General features: G+C 32.7%; 1 protein-coding gene across 6 annotated transcripts in view; it reads right to left on the bottom strand.

Annotated features, from left to right (window-relative positions):
- Positions 1-332: 332 nt before the first annotated feature.
- LOC116428500 (uncharacterized) overlaps positions 333-22,287 on the bottom strand; it is a 120,276-nt gene continuing 98,321 nt past the window's right edge. For 3 of the 6 annotated variants that reach the window (XM_031980177.2, XM_031980181.2, XM_031980178.2), the window contains 5 exons: positions 17,184-17,608; positions 16,016-16,201; positions 13,201-13,547; positions 11,653-11,755; positions 333-10,564 (listed from right to left, as the gene is read on the bottom strand). In XM_031980177.2, coding sequence (XP_031836037.2) covers positions 11,653-11,755; positions 13,201-13,547; positions 16,016-16,201; positions 17,184-17,608 — 1,061 coding nt within the window. In that variant the 3' untranslated portion in view covers positions 333-10,564. Of the gene's footprint in view, positions 10,565-11,652; positions 11,854-13,200; positions 13,548-16,015; positions 16,202-17,183; positions 17,609-22,287 lie in introns of those variants that run through there. The other 3 variants (XM_031980179.2, XM_031980180.2, XM_076374038.1) reach the window with 2 other exon arrangements.

Here is a 22,287-nt window from a genome sequence, read left to right as displayed (position 1 = left end):
ATACACTCTGAATTGACTTTTCGACTTTCCCAATAACGATGATAAAATTAACTATAGGAAACGTCCAAAATTCAATCGGGAACAAATGATCAAACCGAGGAAATAATTTTAAGTTGAAATTTCGAAAGCTGTCTTTCGACAGGTTCGATGGAAATAGTGTTAAAAGCATACCGGTCTAAATGAAAATGCACTCGGTCAAGAAAAGCGACCGCTGTTCGGTTTTCGTCGGCAGTAGGAAAACCATCTATCGTTAAATATGGTCTAAACAACAACGGGGCCAACATCCTTCAAACCAGCTCGAAGGGTGACGGGTAAATAATTGACGCAATTCATTCTACAATTGTATTAAACCTCCTATTTTATTATCTGTGCTTTTTGAGCGGTCTGTCGTTAAATTTCGCGTCGCTTCATTCATTTCTCTGAAATTTTTGCGTCGTTCGTTCACCAACGATCTCGCGCTTTCTCGTCTCGTTCTTTGTTCTTCGTATTTCTCTCTGTCTCCTTTTCTCTCTCTCTCTCTCTCTCTCTCTCTCTCTCTCTCTCTCTCTCTCTCTCTCTCTCTCTCTCTCTCACACACACATACATATATTCTCTATTCCTTTCTCTCCCTCGATTTCGATCGATTCTTGACGCAATCAGTTCGAGAACTCGTGTTAGTTCATTGCGGCTCGGTTTTCATATTTCTGTCGTTTTATCGTCCTTTCGTTTGTCGAACCTCGCGGGTACGGTTTTCTCGGTATCGATAAAAATATTTAGCGGTAAGAATAGCGATATGAGCCGTTTCCTTTGAAAATGGTGTAAGTCCATTTTTGGAAAAAATTAGTTAAAGGTAGTTTTAGTAAGATATACATATTCTCTCTTTATATTTATGATCATACAATCAATGACGTACGATATTCTTATAAATTAATCGAAGCAAGTTTAACTGTAAAATGTTATCGAAAAATGTTTTCTTTGAAATTGAAATCAGTTCATTTTTTTGTAGCTGAAAAATCGTTTACTTTCTTTAAGAATTTTGTTAGGTATTATTGCATAAAAAAAGTTTAAGTTTATGCTTTTATAAATATTACTAGATTTGGTTAACGTTTGCCAGTATTTTTCAGTTGATTCAAACGTGAACTTTTAAATATGTCAATGTATGAAAAAATTGGATTTGAACCATTTAAAAAGGAACGACTCATATAATTGTGACAATTCCGTAGACACGTGTTCCATGTATATGTATTTGTGCTGGATATTTTGAACTCGAGCAATGATTTCGTGGCAAATTTGAGCGTCGTGCGAATGTTTATGCAGTTTCGAAGTTAAATGGAATTTTATGCAATTTTTAGTTCGAAATTGTTACCTCTATTAGAATTTTCATTAAACTTCACACGAAACGGAAATATTGTTACGCATTATTGAGAATGCTGGATCCTTGTGTCCTTGTGATTTATTTTAAATGCATAAACATTCGTGGTTTAATAATAAATTTCGAATATTGAATAACATATGGGATGCATTTTCTCATTGTTTGCTGGATACTTGTACATATTATGATTATAGGATAAAACTGTATTTTACATCTAATAAATTGTATATTCAAGATACTCGTATTGTTCTTATTCTTCATTTATTATTCGAATTACTCAGAAATTGCCACGACCTGCCGTATTACAATTCGCCCTAAAATATGTTTGAAGGTTCTTCAAATTATTTATTGTTTGCTCGTGGTTGAGAATTGATTGGTGAAGTTATTTATTTTGATTGATCTCGTCTCACGATGGTGAATTCGTGATCCTGAAGGATCTTTGAGCGTTTCAGGTTGAACAGAAATTTTTGGCGACCACTTTCAAACCTTTGAGTCTTAGGTTTCATATTACTTTCAACGATTTCAGTGCCACGAAAATAAAGCTTTTCTTTGTAAAAGTTACACTTTCAACGCTCCTTTAAGTATATCACTGACATTCGTTAAAGTTTCGATCAGATTCTACTTCGAATTAGAAATTATATTTTTAAATCCTTCAACAGTGGTAATTAGAATTTGTCGATTATTATTTTGATAAATTTGGAACATTTTGTATAAGTATAGCAACAACAGTATAATTATTATTTACTTTGTTGCTTTGTACATAACATCATAGTTATTTATTTGCCGGGATTTGCTAATTTTGTACTCGAATGGAATCAAGACATCTTTTCAAAAGACTCTTTTGCTCTTTTTTATAAAATTCAGTCTGGTGAAAGTACTTCAATTATTTTGTACTTGTATTCAATGTTGATTTTTTACCTTCTACAAGGAAGAAATAAGAAATTATTCTTACTTATATTCACCATACATATAAAAAGAAATTGATTTAAATGAGCAAGAAAATAATGTACTCTTTTAGTATATCATGTTTATTATACTATAATTTTTTTATTTAATGATTTTTCATTTACTCTATATCATTTTACCGCAAAGAAATTGATATTTTACATGATTCTTGTAGAAAAAGTTGAAATCTTTTCCATTACTTAAACTGTCATATAAAAATCTAATAGTAAGATTAGATTTTGGTCGGTTGCAAAATAACAAACGACGTCTTGATTTAAACGTTTCATTTTGGACACATTGTTCATTATTTTTTACAATATATTCATAGGATTTTTTAATTGTTTCCTAACAGTCATATTTACAATAACCTCTATTTTGTACGTGTACATGAATTTCACGTGCGAATGAATTCATTCCCTTTAAATATTTCCATTTCAAAATATAAAATTCTTCATAATAATTGAAAATCACTGATTCTCTCTACTTCCTTCATTTTATATCAAACCTTATACATCCGTAGCTGTCGTTAATGAACATTAAAATTTGCCTCAGTCTGTTACAGGACATTACGTACAGATTAAACAGCCTTTAATCAGAATACAAGAGAAAAGAGACTCAAAGGATTGAAAGATTTAACAAAACGATCGTTCCTAATATCAAGTAATTGAAAAATAAATGAATATTAATTACAAGCAAGAAACTATAAGAATTCGTTGAATACAGTTTTAGTATAATATTTTTCACGATAACCCATTGGTAAGATCAGCTGTCCAACAAGTGAACCGATCAGAAATAATTTTCTTGTCGATTTCTCACTCCTTTTGTTTCCTTAGTATTTTTACATACACTTATCTATAGGTTACGATAGCTTAAACGCGAGTTTACGTTGTACTGTTCACTTTCACGAATCATCTGACGAATAAACTTACTATGATTTACTTACATTTTAATGAAATAATAATTATTCGAATGAACCTTCGATCGCAGAGGCGAGACAAAATGATCTGTCGGATGAATGTTTCACTCATAAAGTGTGACAACAAGTGAAACATCTATCCAAACATTAACCCCTTGCCTGACGATTTATTTTCAGTCAAATATTCCTGTTTCGCTGATTAATTTCGTCATAACTCTGTGAGCACGACTATTTTAACACTATTTCTACCGAAGATGTCAAAAGACGCCTTTCGAAATTTCAACTTAAAATTATTCTCTCAATTTAATAATTTTTCCTCAATTGAATTTTGGACATCTCCTATAGTTAATTTTATAATAGTTATTGGAAAAGTCCATTCAGAATATACGACTAAACTTGGAGACTAATTTTAGGTTAAAATTCGAGGTGTCCTCTGACGCCTTCGGTAGAAATAATGTCAACACTGAAACTACCAAGCAATGAAATTAACTTTTTGAAATTGCTCTATAAAAACTTCAAGAACATATCTATTTAGACTTTAATTGATTTTTAATTCAGTTTGCACATTGCTGCATCTAGTCACGGTACAGCCTGTTTGTAAAATAATTGGCGAAATCCAGTTTCGCACTGAGTGAAACTCGTCGTTTCAGTTCAAGGGGTTAAGTTTTACTGAGCTGCGGTTGATTCTAATGTTTGGATGTCGCTACTCACGATTCTTATGATACGGTACAAATAACATATTTCACTCGAGTGTGTATACATTTTACATAAGTTATCGGTTTTTTAATAGCATTTGTCGACTCGCGATTTAATTAATGAACGTTGCAACGATGTTCGGTTTTTGTTTCGTTCATCGGCGTTGGAGGACAATCATTTAACACGTTCACGTCGAGATATGTTCTTAGATTTTCAATCGTGGATTCTAATAATAACAAACCAATGGCTGGAAGAATGACGGAGTATATTCTTTTATTACATAATTAGTTTTCTGACTTTAGTTGCTAATTGTGGAGAGACGTTAATAAATAATTTAATAAATGAATCATTAATGTTATTTCATTTTAATATTGTAAATTAGCCGAGTACCACCGGTGGTACATGCCGGTGTGAACGTGTTAAACTATAAGGTACAAACAAGGCAACGATTTAGGAAGATAATTATACACGGTTTGTTACAGGAGTCTCCGGATATGAATCAGAACGACGACTTGTCTGAGGTATTGATGAGATTTGTTAATTACAATTAGACCGTAGACTATGTGCATTTATAACGTACACAATTTCTTAAAATCCAGTGAAGTAAGGACAAAGTTTAATTAAACATTCTGAGGTTTTTTATTTTCTTTCGATTCTGAAATCTTCAGTGGATTAATCAACTTTCTATTTAATACTACTTTATGTAAACTACTTGCATTTTGAAAAAATACACAATCATATAGGAACATATTTAATATATTTTTCAAGATGGTTGTAAGATGATTAGTATTTTTGATTTTGTAAATTGTTAATAGCACTTTTTGTCTTCGAAAGACATTGTATTCGTTCATTTGATATTGTTATATTATTTTGCCTTCCTAAATTGGAAATAAAGATGAAGCTAGGATTATCTAGGATCATATGTGTTAGCTGCTCTCATTGTTAAAAACAGTATACCTAATTATTACGAACGATATAATCAATTTTCTTAAAAAGACAAACAAACTATTTGGAGTAGTATTGTAATTAATATAAGTCATCAATATCTCAGAAAAATGAGTTGTTTTACTTTCAATATGAAAACTGTTGTCACGAACCGTGTAGTTAGAAGAAAATCAATTAGCCACTCAAGGACACTAAGGATGTTTACGATTAAACGCAATGCCCATGTCATTACATACTTATTACTGTAATTCTTCTTGCTTATAATTTAATTTCTCTTCTATAGACACTTCATCTATTTATTTATATTAATAAACATGTTTCCTATTCTCGTGATTGGTCATAATATGTGTTGCAATGTACGTTTAATCCTTTCACTGCTGACACCATACATAATAGTATCGTCCATATGTGTCTGGACACTTGGTGGAATCCGATTAAGAACATTCTATCGTTATTACAATATAAATATACCTTATAAGAATCGTGTGTTACACAGTGGCTTTATCATTGATTTTTTAATTGACACTCATTTGCAAATCAGAGATTCGAAACAAGACCATTTTCATCCTGGTCACAGTCGGGTATGAAAATGGTTTTTATCTCGAACACGAGAAGTGTGTACATCAGGTGTCTGTATATTTGGAAAAGAATTCACCAAAAATTCATTTAATTCAGAACAATAATAATTTAATACCATAAATCTCGATCTCTTGGAAAGGAATAATTTAACATCTGTCTTCATTGAAATACAACCGTAAAATATAAAGCAGATATAGAAAGGAAGCACTTGAAATGATCCTTTTCATATCCTCGACACTTGTTTTCACCCAACATTAATTATTGCACATTTATTTGTACAAGTAGACGTTAGAATTCATTGTTCATTATCCAATATTAACCGAACGTGTGTTTATGAAGGATTCAATTGAAACGTCCATACATATCGTAATTCTTGGGGGAGGTGTATCTAAATACCTATGGACGGGGATTTAGATTACCATTGAAAATGTTTGCCCCACTTCTAATGGTTAGAGAAAGAAAAGAAAAGTAATACAGTTCACTATTTTTTTCTCTTATATATAAATGTTGGAGCATCGTTAGCTATCTAAATACGGGCGTCGTATACAGGCGGCAATCCGAAAAGCGCAATAATACAAACACGTATGTAGATATTACATAAAAGAACTCTCCATTTCTATTATTGGTAATTAAGAGCATCGATGGAAGGCATTTCTGCAATTTCTTTTAAAAATACGCTCAATTCCTCGGAATATTTATTTAATAATCGGCATACAAATATCCCTCCGCATACCGTGGATGATTTTCAGTTTAGATGCGCTGCAGTGAAAGGGTTGAAACCGCGTTTAAAGCATATTAAAACGGAACCTTCAAGTTTTGGGGCTAGAGATGGTAATATCAAACAGATTGAATTAGAACGTTACAGAAATCATGATCTTTTATCGTAACGCCAGCTCTATAAACTATTTAACTAACCTTATTACTGCATGTAAATTTATTATTGCACACGAAACACTGTTTATATTGTTGAACAATAAAAAGGTTACAAAAAAAAAAATAGGAAGATTAGTTCTTCGAGAGTAATTTAATAAAAAAGTAATTAAATTATTAGATGATTTCGAAAATTGTGTTAGTTGAAAGAAATAATTTGTCATTTCTAATCATTAAAATATTGAGTACTTGGATTAAGTATATGACACTATTCAATACAGAAACCCATAAAGTTACCAATTGTTACATTTTCTAGTAATATTGAAACACAATTCTCGCAGTCTGTGAATTCAAATTATTTATTTTATCTATAACATGAAGGTATACGTAAACCCATAAAATAAGTGTTACGAGTCGTTAAATGTTTTAATAATATTAAAATAAAATTCTCGTAGCCTGTAAGTTAAAATTATTTATTTTATCTACAACAAAAAAAGTGGTCCATATTACCAGCTCTCCCCCTACATGCTTCCTTTTCTTTTACTCTTCCCCCTCTCCCTGCTCTTCGCTGTATTAACAATTCCTGTCTCATCGATTTATCCTGGAAATTTTTCCCTTGTGCTCACAATTGCTCGATCGATTTGCAATAAGATTACTCTACTGAAACGAACATCGTAAAAATGATTTCTAATGAGCGAATGACCTTGAGCATCCATATGATTTTCTTTCAACTGTTCTCTATCATTTGTTTCGGTAAACACTCACGTGGAAATTCGTGAAAATGCAGCGAACGATCTTTCACCACCTTAAAGCTAAGTCGAGGTCCTATATCTGTAAGTGAACGTGAGAATCCTTCTAATTAATACAAGACACAATCGGTGAATAAATAATCCTCGTTCTCGTTTCTTTTTCTTGTTTCTTTTTTTTCAGTTTTTTTGATGTTCGACGCTCGTTAAATACGAATAAGATTTCAATTCCTGCGTATCGATAAGGTAATGCGATGTTTTGTTACACGTATATAAAGACCGAATCCAAAAAGTCGAGAATCGCTATACAAATGGTGTACTAAACGGCGAGCACTGGTTCAGGATTTCAGCGAGAAGTGTTAACACTTTCGCGGACGACGGCGTATTACTACGTTCAATGAAGCAGCACTACGTTTTCTTTCAGTAATGGTTATAAATGTTGACGCAGCACTTAGTATGTACAATTTTAACTGTACTTGTGAGGTAATCAACAAATTCGCCAATAAAAGGTAAGAAACGAAGTGATTAATTAAGGATATGAATTTTTTCAGTAAACATTTACAAAATGTAAAGCCGTAAAATTTTTTACTCGGTAAAATAATTACAGAGAAAAGTGCAAAATTGATATATACGTGTTCAATACTTGTAAGCGTGAATAAAAAGTATGATATTCATTAAAATAACTTTGTTCCTTCATTTTTATTGGTAACTGTTTAGCCAATGAGCTATTGAAATTAAAAACAGTTAGTGCTACAACGTTTTAAAATAAGTTTGTTTATTTTATGGTTTCTTTAATGACGTATTTAGATTTTAATGATTCATAGTGCCTCCCAGGTTTTGGTGGATTTGAGGATTATCGGCTGCGAAAGTTTTAACAGTCGTGACTGACCTACCATTGACAGTAACTACTTGAAGCATCGTTTCTCAAACATCGGCGGTTACTAAAAAAAAGTAAAAAGAAAACGGTGAAGGTAATATCATTTTTATATTGTGCTCAGTTCGTATTTATTTATGACATACGTATGATAACGACGAGTACACTTAATTAGTGACAATTAGTAATAACGTAATTTTAAGAAAACAATACATTTTCTAAAAAAACGAAAGGCAATGAAAATAGTAAAAAGTATGCATGTACAAATTGTGTAAAGATCAGGACAACAGTCGGTCACGTAAATCAATCGCAATAAATAGTAAACAAAAAACGAATGAAAAAGAATTATTAACATAAAATTTTCTTACAGGAATAACGACAATGTAATAATAAACGGAGGATAGATTTTATGATTACCTTAAAACTTAAATCCTTGAGGTTGGCTGGTGTAATGATATTTGTGTGTGAAAATACAAAGGAATTTTAAGAAAGGATTAGCAAATCGGAGAACATACATTACAACTATTTAATTGTTAAATATCAGTGATTAATCGTATTCAATTCTTTTGTTTCCCAATTTTTTGTATGCTGAGTAACTAACTCTTTTATTGTAGTACTTCAAACTATTCAGCATAAAAAGAAATGACAAAAAAACAAAGAAAGAATTGATATAAATATTGACAATTTTTCTTTCTTTCATACGTAGCAGTTAAATAAGAACAATTATAACATTATCATTATTCAAACAACAAATTACATACTGTTCTGTCAGGGTTGATTTATGAATCTATATTGCCTATTTATTCATGGTATATGTTTCTCTATTCTACATCCGGTGTTTCATTTTCCTTGGCTTGCCTTATATACATTTATATACATAATTCATTTCGGATGTAACAGTTATGGTTTAAATAAAAATTAAATTACTTAAATTAGATTAAATTAAAATAAATTAACATAAAGGATGAACAGGGGGTGGGTACATTAAGGGTTTAATGAAGAACATATTTACTAAACATTTAATCAGGTAGTGTAATTAAAATTTTATAACTAACGTGTACGAAATAATTTGAGAAAGTGATCTGCAGTTGATTCTTTGATTCTATAATTATATAAATTAATGAAATGAGTACTTCTGTATTACCTACACGTGAAACTTCATAATTCTCATTAAATTCATCATGAAAGCATACTATTAATATTCAGAAAAGAATTACAATTTTGAGAAACGTTGCTTGAAGCATTTATTGTAATTTGTTTACTTCACTGTGCAAAGAAACATTTCACAGGACTATTAATTTAGCAAGAAATATTTGACAGTAATAATAAAATCTTATTTACGTGCGAGTTACTAACTGCTAGTAGGTGACCTAATCTGTAATACCATCAATCATTTTCTTTTCTGAAAATCGCCTCTTCTTTAAGCATAGTAATCACTTTAATGGTACCTACGATAAACATGACATTTAGAATTCATTGTTAATAAAATTATATCTGAAACATAATCCTAATACATTTCTTCTTCTTATCAACCAATGTATTAGTAGCTAATATTCTACTCATTGTTTTATCTTCAATGAATTCTACGGGGCAAATAATTTCTTGCTAAATCCACTTGAAAAGTGAAAATGTTTCCCTGTCAGACAAATGTAACGCTACAAAGAACTATGAATTATCATAAAACAGTATTTACCGACATTTAGACTGACAAAATGTATGAATCGGGGATTGCAATAATATGTAACAATAAGATCGTCGTGTTTTAAGAGAATCAGTAATACCGACAGCTAAAAATTGAAATTTGGGAGCACAGAGGGGGCATGTCGACGAAAATCTGTACAAAATCGAAGCAGACGTGTACCTGGTTCGTTTTCGAGGGTGAAATCGTTTGTAATTGGTAATCTGGCGTTATCGGTGCCGACGGACTCGATTATTATTAAACGACAATTATTGTTACAGGTGGTTTCGAAAATTTGTGCAACATAGTTCTCGTTCAATTTCGCGGTATGGACTAGTAAATTCTATTTACGTGTGTTGAGACAGCGTATATGAAAAAGATCGGTGTTCCTGTTGTGATCTTCAGAAGGATCTGATTAAAATCCGTAGAAACGAATGTTTAACCAGTTAGCTGTTGCGACCACTTTGAAAAGTGTGTACCTAAAATGTGTCGCGAAAAGTAAGTTATACCTGTTGTTGACGAGTATACTCGCCGTAACATAAAACCTTGTAATTTCATCACGACGAATATACTCGTCATAACACAAAACACTGCAATATCTTCATGGCGAGTATACTCGTCGTAACATAAAACCTTGCCATTCTTTCATGACGTGTATACTCGTCGAAAACGGCTAACTGGTTAATAATAATGCTTGGGCTTCCGGAGAATCGCGAATTTGACGAGTATTTGCGACATGATCCACATGATGAACTTTCGCGCGACAATCGAGACGACGATGACGATGGTGGGCGAGTTTGTGATTTGCGACAATGTTCGTTAGGAACCGGAAACGGGAAGAGGCGAAGGACACCGCAATGTGTCCTCGCTACTTCGACTTCTTTGCCTCTTTGTGCGGTGAACCGGCCTTTGTCAACCAATCTTTATCCATCGATCAATCGAGTATTCGAGGGCGGCGAGCCATCTGAAAATGAAATATAATTATTATTAGATCTTGTATGAATGAAAACTACGTTGAATGAACTGCGAATTTTATATACGTGAGTGTTATTCGCAAACACAGAGAACACAATAAACAAGAAAATAAATAATCAAATTTTTAAGCAAGATTTTATTGAAATTTGCATCGACACGTTGACTGCCGTTATTAATTACAATAGATGATTCGAATAAACTACAATACATGTACATTTCTGTGTTCTAAAAGTACGATCAAATGAATTGGTCACAGAGAATTCCCTGTCTATTTCAAGTAGAACAGCGTGATGGACAAATGTGTGCTATATGAGTATCATCCAAGTTTATTATATCGTTTTGTATGTAACCGTGTTACAAAAACATCGTGCCACAGGAGGTCTGTTTCGATTTTTGTATCGTATTATATCGAAGAGTTATAGTCGTATGAAATAGATCGCTCGATAGTCAACGTGTTTAAAATACCAGATTAAAAGAACAACGTGAAACGACACATGGTTAATTCCTTGCCCTATAATAACGTGTCAGACTCGTGACGAATATTTTAACTTTGTGAACTCAAATGAAATATTATTCTCTTGCTATCAAGTATTATACTTCAGAACAAATATAAACATAGAGTTTCTCTCTTTCTTTTTATTAATGACATTAATTAGATTGATCACAGTTGAGAAATAAGTCGTAGGGCAAGGGGTTAACTACGAACAATACAAAAGAACTCGTGTTTAAGTAATTATGAATTAAAACCAATTAAAGAACAGGGGTGCAGCGAACCACGTTATCGTTAAGTGGCGGATAGACAGTGCCATTCGATGATTAGCGGTTCAGTGTGAGACAATAGGGGAGTATTTATTTCAAATAGTAGCAATTTTCGAATAGTCTTTATCGAATGTACATATATATATATTTAGCCTGAATTTTTGCAGATTACTTTATAAAAGTTAGTATTTGGATGAAAAGTCCGGATTGCAGTTATGAACTCGGATACATTCCTACTAACAAGGGAACATTCCGAAGTGGCATTCGCAGGTTTTAATAAAACTGATAGAAAGTAATTCTGATAAAAAGATTCGACACCTAGTTTTTTGATCGGCAACCATTCGTATCGAAGGGATGAAAATAGTCCTCAAAGTTGGGGGTGAGAAATATATTCGGTCGAATATCTTGAAAACTACAGCAGCTAGAAGAACGTTGTACATGGCAAAATTGTGTGTTTTTTAATGAGGAATCCAGATGTTCGAGCAGACTAAAAAGAACTCCATTCGTTCAAGTGACACGCTAAAAAAAATACTGTTCCTGTTAATTTTTTTGTTCAAACGTTAATCCATTTTCCGGCGCGAATCCCGCCGATGGGCTCGAATAAACCATCCAGCTAAGAAACGTAGAAAATAAAGATACTTTTAACTGGCATTTGTGAAATACAATCTGTAGTTATAAGTAGTCCACGCATTTAGCGGAAGAAAACTTGGCATGGGGTCTTTGTCTCATTGCCTGGCGCCAATTTCTGAGGTGCCAACGGTATCTTCCTCAATGCTGTGACAAGATTGCGGATGTTTATGCAAATTTGCGATTTTACATGCCAGCTGATAGTAAAGAAAATAATTTTACTTGAGGTTATCTTGTATTTCTAATATTATACATGTATACTTCGAAACTTTACGAAAATCTTTATCCTACTTAGTTGTTTTTCACTTTATTTTACTTTGTTTCATTTTACTTTTCTTTACTTAGTCTTATTTCACTTTTTTTTCACTTATTTTACTTTATTAATCTTTAGTTTATAATTCGCAGGTTATGAATGCACGAACATTCGCAATCTGGTTAGAATAAAACTTTCATTCTCTATAAATATCTCTTGCCTAAGTAAATGTCTACAGGGTGTCCCAAGAGAATGCATTCAAATTTTAAATTTCTATGGGTTGAAAGCATCAATTAAAATTTGAGATTGTGTCTATCATATACAGTAGTACTCAATACAGAGAACTGAAATACCTGAAAATACTGTCACTTATTTTCTTCAACTTATATCGTAAAACTTGAATCCTATTTAATAAATATTATACTTATGATCATTTAAAATATGTATACATTTTCTTTTAGACGCCTAGCATTATGAACAATCTCGATCAACTACGACTTTTAATACTAGAACAACCGCTCCCATAAAAATAATGAGTTCCAGTTTTTTTATTTCGTAAGTATTAATATCTAACAAACGTATAATATCCGAAATGACTTGAAAAATAAACAGTTTTACTTCAGTACTATAAGAAATATATAAAGGAACCAAAAAATATCTATTGCTCCAATTTCTATTAGGATTAGATGTTAACACTGTTTCTATTAAGGGTGTCAAAAGACACTTTCTGAAATTTTAAAATTATTTTCAAATTTTAGTCGTATATTCTGACTTTTCGACTTTTCCAATAACGATTATAAAATTATCTATAGGAAATGCCCAAAATTCAATCGAAGAAAAATGATTAAACTGAAAGATACTTTCCCAAAGGTGTCTTTCAACACCTTCGGTAGGAGTAGTGTTAATCTCTCAATAGTTCTAGCGTTAAAAGGCAGAATTTCAATAGGAACGCTGGAAAATGAGTCAGAACATCGTATGAAATTTACCGTTTTTTGTCCATGTCGGATTCAGTGGCGAATATGTAGCTCCTCTGGGTAGGGTCCGGCGGTTGCAGTTCGAACGCGTGCCTCCTGCCGCCGGAAGTCGGCGCGCTGCTGTGCACCCTGAACCCGTGGAGACAAGCAACCCCGAATGCCTTCTCAGCGTTCGCGTCGTCGTAGAAATACAGCGCTGCATCTTTCAGCACGCAGTATCGTTTCGGCCAGCCGGTCGGCGACGAGGTCTTCCTCGCGTGTTCCTGCTGTTTGCTCAAGTATCCAAAGCAATCAGGTCTTTGAATGGCGCATGGCGGCATCTCGCGCATCCTCAACGACGCCTCGAGCCAGGTGTCTACCTGCGAATCACACCGGAAACGTTCAATGAAACGATAGAACGTGTACACGACGCACGAACTCCTCCTTCCTTTTCACTCCAATAACATTTTTATGGTCGAACCTCCGTAACCCAACGAATTCTTCATTTTTCTAACGTACAGGTGCGAAAGCTTTTGCAATTGGTATCGTTCGACTCACGATCAGTACGTATTTACCTTTACAACTGGAATTTAGGAGAGATCTATATAGTTGTAGGTTTCTTTTAATATGTTCTTATCGTTCATGGTTCTAATGATTTGTAATGTTTGTAATTGTAATTTATTAATTGTTTCCAGTAGAAAGATCACTGGTGTGACTATAGTGTAGCAACTTTCCGTTCTGGGAAAGTCTGATGTCAGCGGCACAACATTTGTCCTCAAAGGGTTAAGATATTAAATGCTCAAAGAAAATTCTGTAATTAATTCGGTATACACAGAAACGTTTCCATAACTCTTGGGTAGAAATGAGAGTAATATTTTAAATTCAAGAGACGCGTTAGAATTGCTAATAGGAAAATATCTCCTTTATTAAATTTACTGTTTCACTGCGATGCATCGTCGTATAATAAAAGTTACAGAACATATTGATATAAGCAATATTTTCTGTTTAACACGTTTTTTTCAAATTTTATCGAGTAATGATCCTTTACCATTGGAATATTATTTGATAAAATTTTGTTTCAGAAAATTCCTTTTCATCGTATGAATTTAATTATTTCTATCGGAGGTGTCAGAAGACTTTTGAAATTTCAATTTAAAATTATTTTCTCACTTTAGTCATTTTTCCTCAATTTTGGACATTTCCTACAGTTAACATATAATCATTATTGAAAAATTCAAAAAGTCCATTCAGAATATACGACTAAATTTGGAAAACAATTTTAAGTGAAAATTTCAGAAAACGTCTTTCGACACCTTCCGTAGAAATAGTGTTAAACGATTAGTTTCATCGAGATGTTGAGTACTTTTCCAGTTGGATCGCAGTCTAGATTTTCCAAAAACTCGTCAACCGTTGGACCGAATTTCCATGCGTTAAACAACTGTGGCAACTACGTTACCAAACTCTGGGAATTTAAAGTAAATCTTATTTTCCGAAATTGGCGGAACAACGCGCAAGTTTTCGCATTTCGTTGCATTCCCGGATATTCGCGCGTGAATGGAGAGTCCGGAGTACTTCGAAATTTATCGCAACTTCGCCAGTTCCTATTATGGTATCAACAAAAGAGTCGACATGCGGGAACTCCCAGCAGTTTCCCAGTTGAAAGAAACTCTCCCCTCTTTTGCTTCTTTGATCAATATCTTGAATGTTGAGAGTTCGACTACAGCCAATAAAAGTAGCGTCATGCCTGAGCCTATGGTGTAAATTTGTGTGTGCTTTTGGCCATTGATTTGAAGAAATGATCGCGCAACCATGACTATGGACACCGCTCCAATATTTGGGCCATTTATTCGATACAAAGAGAATCTGAATTTTTTCATTAAAAACTTAAGATTGAACGTTTCAAGGTCATTTATTCGATGTGAAAGAAATTTGAATTTTTTAATAGAAAAATTTTTTTTAGTATAAAAATTCTTCCATAGAACCATACAATTACTTATTTATGGTGACACGATATGAAACAAGATTATTTTTCATATTAAAAATACAATGAACAAATAAATCTTTCTTCATGTTTTCAACCTCTTAGATTCAAACGAGCTGTCTCGTCATGGTAATTAAATGTTAAAGTGTACAATAAAACTTGTTTATTTTGCATTTTAAATCTGGGTCACATCAGAACTACATGCAAAAATACACTTTTCCTTTGATTAAAATATGTTTATAACGTGAAATACATTTATTTTCTCTGTGACCAGTGCTTAGAGCGACACGAGAAAATTAAACGGTATCCATGCGGAAAGTCATTTTAATTAAATTGTACGTCAAGGGGTTAATTTACACGAAACACCTAGATTTCACCTACACGCTTTTCCACGTTTAATATTATTATTTTGTGCTTCTCTCTGTTTGTTTCTTACTCGCAAGAGAAACGTTTAAAAGTTGTATCTCATTTTTAATTATGAATATTCAAACATTTCCATTTCTTTACTGTTAAATAAAAAATTCTCCGATTCCCTGTAATCTATTTTAAATCATTCCAAATGCGATGTGAATATTGTTACGTTTTTTAGAGCAAGTAAAAGTATCACTGGGTTCATTTTCCTCTTTGAAATCGCATTTTCACAACGATACAATAAATAACAGCAACCGATATAAATTATATAATAGACTAAGCCCATAAAAACATTTCTTCTTTTTTCGTCTTTTCATGTTTTATAATAAAAGAAGGCCAAAACTTTTGCGTTAACCCAATACTTTCCGCCATTCGGATCGATTATTTCATCGGTTCCATCGTCGGACATTGGCCGAAAGCGAGGATAGATAGTTTTCAGATGCTTATGTCACGTACCTGGTCATTTCTTTCTATGGCTTCCTTAATGACGGTCGTCCATCGGGTTGCGGCCTCTTCGGTGTCGGCCGCGAGCCGGAGCGTCGGCGCACCCTGCTTCTTTATCGCGAAACTGTGTAACCTCAGTTCGGGCGTTTGCTCCACATCGTACTTTATCAGCATTACTGCCCCCACTGGCTGTGAATCCTGCGAACGGATCGCACCCTCGTGAACCATTCGTCGAATAAACGATCGTCCGTAGGCACTTGTCATCTCGACGGATGAAATTCAAGGGAAAAAATGGAACCGGGATGAGCCGTAACTAGTAGACTTTTCTTTGACAAAGAGTGCCTTCCTGAGAGGGCAAGATCCTCAAGCTAGAAATCCCTGAATTATGAAACTTTGGGAATATGCCGAATATATATGATGTATTATGAAATTTTGTTGCTATAGAAATTTACTATAACAGTAAAGAGGTAAAATTAACTCTAGAATATTTAGGTACTTTTCGGTTTTACTCGAGTGAGTTGAGGACCTTCCCTGTTAGATTTTTGTGGAAGTCTCATATGCAGATATTCAAATGCTTTTAACGTATTTCACTGTAATAAGGCAGGGTAAGTTGCAATGAAGTTTAATCGATAATTTTTTATAAACGAACGGAACGATGATTTCACTAAAAAGTGTATTCCATAAAAATAACTGCGAATATCCTCATTTCCGGTCGTTGAGTATTATGCTGTGTCAACCCTTTGACCTACAATATCGTGTTAGACTCATGCAGATTTCAAATAAAATTTAACAAATATAAAAATCATTTAATTTTTCCAAGTTCGAATTGAATATTATTTTTCTCTTACTAATTATAATGCTTCTGAGTAAACGTAGACATAGGATAATCGTAGAGTTTTCCTCTTTTTCTAATTAATTATTAACAATAAAATATCTGCTGAACGCAATTGGGAAAAACATCATAGGAAAAGGGATCAACACACCATAGCACAAAGTACAATTTTTAACCTGCTAACTGTGGAATTTACTTTAAAAAATCTCTTGTTCTGCGAGCAATAGAATGACAAAACGAAGTTTATACTCGTCAAGGAACCTGGTAGAGACAACGAGGTTGCAATTATGAATAGGTCCTCGATGTCACAGCTATCCAATGTTCACTGTACATAGATGCGACACTTACCGCGTCAGTCTTGTAATAGTAGAGGCAATTGTCGCGACGCAGAGCAAACCACCTTCGAACCCACTTGTCTTTGTTCGAGGAGGTCGTGGATTTCCTCCAAAGGTAACCGGAACACAGCGGCGCCTCGTCAGCACCTTCCTTCGTGCCCGGCCTGGCGACCCTAGGCGCCAACACGTTGCAGGTTCTAGCGACTTCGAGTTCAAGGACATCGGTGCCGGAGTGCGCGAGCCTGACGACTTCCGAGTGCGTCGCGTCCATGACACTTTTACCATTCACCGACATTATTATGTCGCCAACTTCGAGGCCGGAGGTCTCCGCCGGCGTGTCGGGCTCGATGGCGGAAACCACCACCGGTTTCGAGCCATGAATGCGCAAACCGAACTCCCCGCCAGCCTCGCGTCTCACTATGACCCTCTTGTCGCTTTCTGCAATTAATACCACTCTCATTAGTTCCCTGTACCACGCGGCAGGAACACAACGAGAAGTTTCATTCAACCTCTGTTCCGGCGAAATTCTGCCGACCTATCTGATCGTGATAATCGTTGAATCGGATTGCTGTTTCGTAACAGAGTTTGTACATTTTGTGATTTTCACTCGGAAGCGGGCAAACTGGATGAACTCTTTCTGTGGGATTTTTGCAGGTTGTGTAAGTTAAGAGAATTCTCTTTATAATTTGTTATACGTTCGTTGAATTAATAGTAAATCAACGGAGTCTATTTGACTCGTATTGGATTTTATAAACATTATTTGGTAAATGTTCGGGTCGATTTTGATCGATATTGTTACGCAAATATGTATCTTGAATATCTTGTTTTAAACATATAATTTGTAAGTTGTAGGTGATCGAATACCATTTTTTCTAAGAATGGTAGAACTAATTTATATGAAAAACGAAACCGTATCTAATGTTAACTAAGTTTTATGGGATATAGTTTGAATTAGGAAATAAAGATACTATTTGTCTCGGGGTTACGATAGTGTAGAAATATTGCAATATTTATTGTTTGTATGTTGCATGTATATATGTGCTATGATTACATAAAGATTTGTAGTTTATTTATTCAAACAGTTTCTTCATAATATAATTGTTATATAACTCTAGTATAATAATTTCATCAAAAGGAGCAGAGCATTTTTAAATCACTATTTAAAATTTGAAAGTATTATTGGGTCAACGAGATTAATGAAGAAAAAAAGAAAGATCGAAGGTCAGCGTTAATTAAATTTATTCCTTCAGGTTTAAAGGGTTGTGTTCTTCACACCTACACTATATTATATGTGTGTGGATTGCATGATGAGTTTACAAAGCAAATGGTCCAACAAATTAATGTTTACTTTCAGTAGTATTTAGACAAATACAATTAAATTTCGCATTTATTACAATTTAGACACGAATAATTACTGTTTGTTGACAAATTATGTACAGCGAATATCAATTTAATCGATTAGAAGTAAAAAATAATGTAATTATATATACCAATGTATCTCTTATTAAACTATTATTGATGTACAAAATTGTATAAACAGTAATTATAACATTCTTCATTGTACTGTGATATTTCCTTAACTTTTGCTTGCATTGTCAGCATTATAATTGTCATATATTATCTAATTTAAATTTCAACACATAGTTCATTAATGTGAATAATCAGTGACATCCAGTTAGCTAGTTAACCCTGTTAATATGAATCATAATCTTGTAATATTCACTGATAATAAGTTTTAACACTACTATTCACTTTTCATCAATATTATAAATCTATAACTTTCCCCAAATAAATAATTATTTGTGTTACGTTCTTCTAAACAATATGTATACATTATTAAAATAAATACTAAAATGGCTGTTGCTGCATTCAGTATTGTACCTTCGACAATATGAAAGTTTTACCTTTTCACTGAGTCACTATCAACAATATTAACTCATAACAAAATACATAACCTTCTGCTATTCACACTATGTATCAGTGCAGGCAAAGAAATTGGCAACTCCGAAGATTTTCCGGTGATTTCTTCTTCGTTCCTTCTCGTTACATAACGGCAAACATAATCGAGACACTGCTACCAGACGTTCTGAATCACTCGAAGAAATTTGCGCGAGGGCTAGTCAAGCAGATGATGTCTTTTTGAGCCTGAACTCCGGATCATTGCACCCGTAGGACGCTGGCCAAAAATTTTAGGTCATTGCAGTGACGCCTGTTATATGTATACCGAATAAAAATGAGGAAACGTGTAACGAAAGTGTTAACTTTCTTTCAGAAGCAATTAATTATAATATCATAAATAAATATTATTATTCAACGTAAAACAATCAGTATGCAGCATTAAATCAATTTTGGATTATAGATGGAAATTCATTTTCATTTATAATTCATTTTATGTTCTAAGTTGTTCTTAATGGAGACTTTTTAATTTAGATAAAAGTATGATTATTGGTAATATTGTAGATGTACAGTAAGAGCATTTCTATATTTGCTACATAGATAACTATAATGTGCAAATGCATAAAATTATAACGTAAATAACTTAAATAATATTACAAATATTATATCAAAACTATTCTGTTATAAAACTACTGTTACTTTCACGAAATAAACTCCTTCGGTAGTAGCAGTATAGTACCTATTAGGTATCCGAATGAGTCCATACAGATTTCGTATCTTTTTATTATTTCACCCTTTTTAATCATTTAAATATAATATTTCCCAATACTTTCGATGAAACATCCATACAACGATATATTCTTTTTTTATTTTGTTTTTATCAATATTTGTCTTCCTCGATGGAGGAAACTGACGCAATATTTCGTTTACATTTGCGTTTCTAAACACATCTTCATTTACATCATTTTGGATTGACAAAGTAATAAGTGGTTGATAGAAAATCTAAAAGACATACGTGATAAATTAAAGTTTCTTAATTAAGTTATTATACTGTAGTTTTTACTTTTTGTGATCTTGCGTTATTTTGTAGACACGACTCTGCAGCAAATTTCTAAATAATTATACGTTGATGACGAATTGTTTCTACTAATAGATACATCTTCAATTGTTTACAGTTGTTCAATGTATAAATACGATTAATAATTAACCAAAGTATTATAACAAGACATTTGGACAACAATGAGATATTTATTTACATGATAATTCAATAAAAATCAATCACTCTTCAATATGACGATCCTAGTGATAGAGAATGAAATTGACACTGTCATGAACTGATAATTTCATTATTTAAAAAAAATAATCATGTTTAAACACTTTTCCATATTTTAACAATTTATGTCTGTAATACGTATAATGTGAAATTTACTTTGAATTGAGATTATTTAACGTGGAAAATATCCTTGATGTCAACTACACTTGCAGAAATAAATATTATTGGCGAAAATGATTACTCGCTTTGCAAATTAATTAGGTACGCTCCGTAATTTATTCTGGTACCATTCGTTTCCACAGTAAAACTGTTTAAATATTATTAAAAGTAATCAAACAACCAATGCGTAATTATAGCTGTCCCCGGGGAATTTCTAATAAATTAAACGTTTTTACCGAGTTTTAATGGAAATTAATTCATTAATGGATTCATGGAAATGAGACAGCAAATTTACATAGTTTCTGTGAAATATAAACGTCGCTGCTGTATCGAAGTTACGAAAATCTAAAAAGGATATTTTGTCACATTTATAAAATGATTTTTTGAAATTATATTAACATACAAAAATTATACTCTTCTAAACATTTGGTATAATATTTCAATTTTAGTTTTTTATCCTTTAACACTAAAACTATCAGACAGGTCAAAATGGTCCATTCCTGACTTCCTCGTTTTGCAATCATTAAAAACATAACAGATGTTTCTCTGAGAAACGATTAAAGAAATAGATTTAGTAATACTCGAACTGAATTGTAAATTAATTAGAGTCTCAATAGATGCATTCTTGGAGTTTCTACAGAGGAATTTCAAAAAGTCAATTTAACTGCACGGTAGTTTTAGTATTAAACAGCATTCCTTAATTGTTTGTCAGATAATTTCACAGCGATAATACAATTAACTGATTTAAAGTGGAACAAAGTATATGAAAAACGAAACAAAACTGAATATCTCGCCACTCTTAATATAATATTCTGCCATATTAAAAAGTATTTATAAAAGAGAGAAAAGTACTTAGAAACATTCACCCAGCAGCAAGCATCAAAACTTTGCATACATAATTAATTAGTTTTACAATGGGCAAGAACGTTTATTTTAAAAGCTGAAACTCACTTACACAAAATTCCTAGGAAATTTTCTGACTTCGCGAGTATCACTTCCGCTTTTGACGATGCGACTGTTCGTTAATCAAAATAACACAACCCGGAAATTTCATCAACGCGCTTCAAATTGGTAATTGGAAAAATGAAATTCGCATTTACTTTGTCCTCCCTTTAACTGTTATCAATTTTTTTGTATAAAAAGTGCACTAATAATCATGAAAACTCAAAAATTTGCATTTATATATTAAATGTAGTTTGCGTATCTCTGTGGTACTATTGTGTAAGTTAAATTGACATAAAATCAATTATAATTGTGGATCGAGTAATTTTTCAAACATAAATCAAGTGGTTGTATTCAAAACTATTTAAAAAACTTCTGTAATACAACGAAATAGATTTACAAAAATTATGAGAATATATTTTTCTGACTTACTACATATGAATTGTTTTAAATAGTCGTTTCAATGTTAATATGCTACATATTTTATCACGATGAAAATAAATTTGACACGGTCTATGTTATAAATAAACAAGGAAATGTATACATTCAATGAAATAAAATAATGAAAATCAAGTGAAACAAAATAAAAATAAAAAAATATTAGTTGAATAAATAAATGATTCGATCCCGAATGTACCGAGTTCTCTAGTCGTTTTTGTTTAATAAGCTACATATGTATCTATATAACATATTTTTATTTTTTGAAATTAACGCTTCGTTAAAACATTTAACGAAATGGTAACAGCAGATAGAAGAGTTGATATAGATTCATCCTCTCTTGATACAGCAATATTCGTTCCGCATCAGTTGGTGCTTCCACAAAATTATACTCTCTGCCGCAGTATAA

Source organism: Nomia melanderi, chromosome 1 (genome assembly GCF_051020985.1).
Source record: "Nomia melanderi isolate GNS246 chromosome 1, iyNomMela1, whole genome shotgun sequence".
Taxonomy (NCBI): Eukaryota; Metazoa; Arthropoda; class Insecta; order Hymenoptera; family Halictidae; genus Nomia; species Nomia melanderi.
This window is presented reverse-complemented; position numbering and strand designations above follow the sequence as displayed.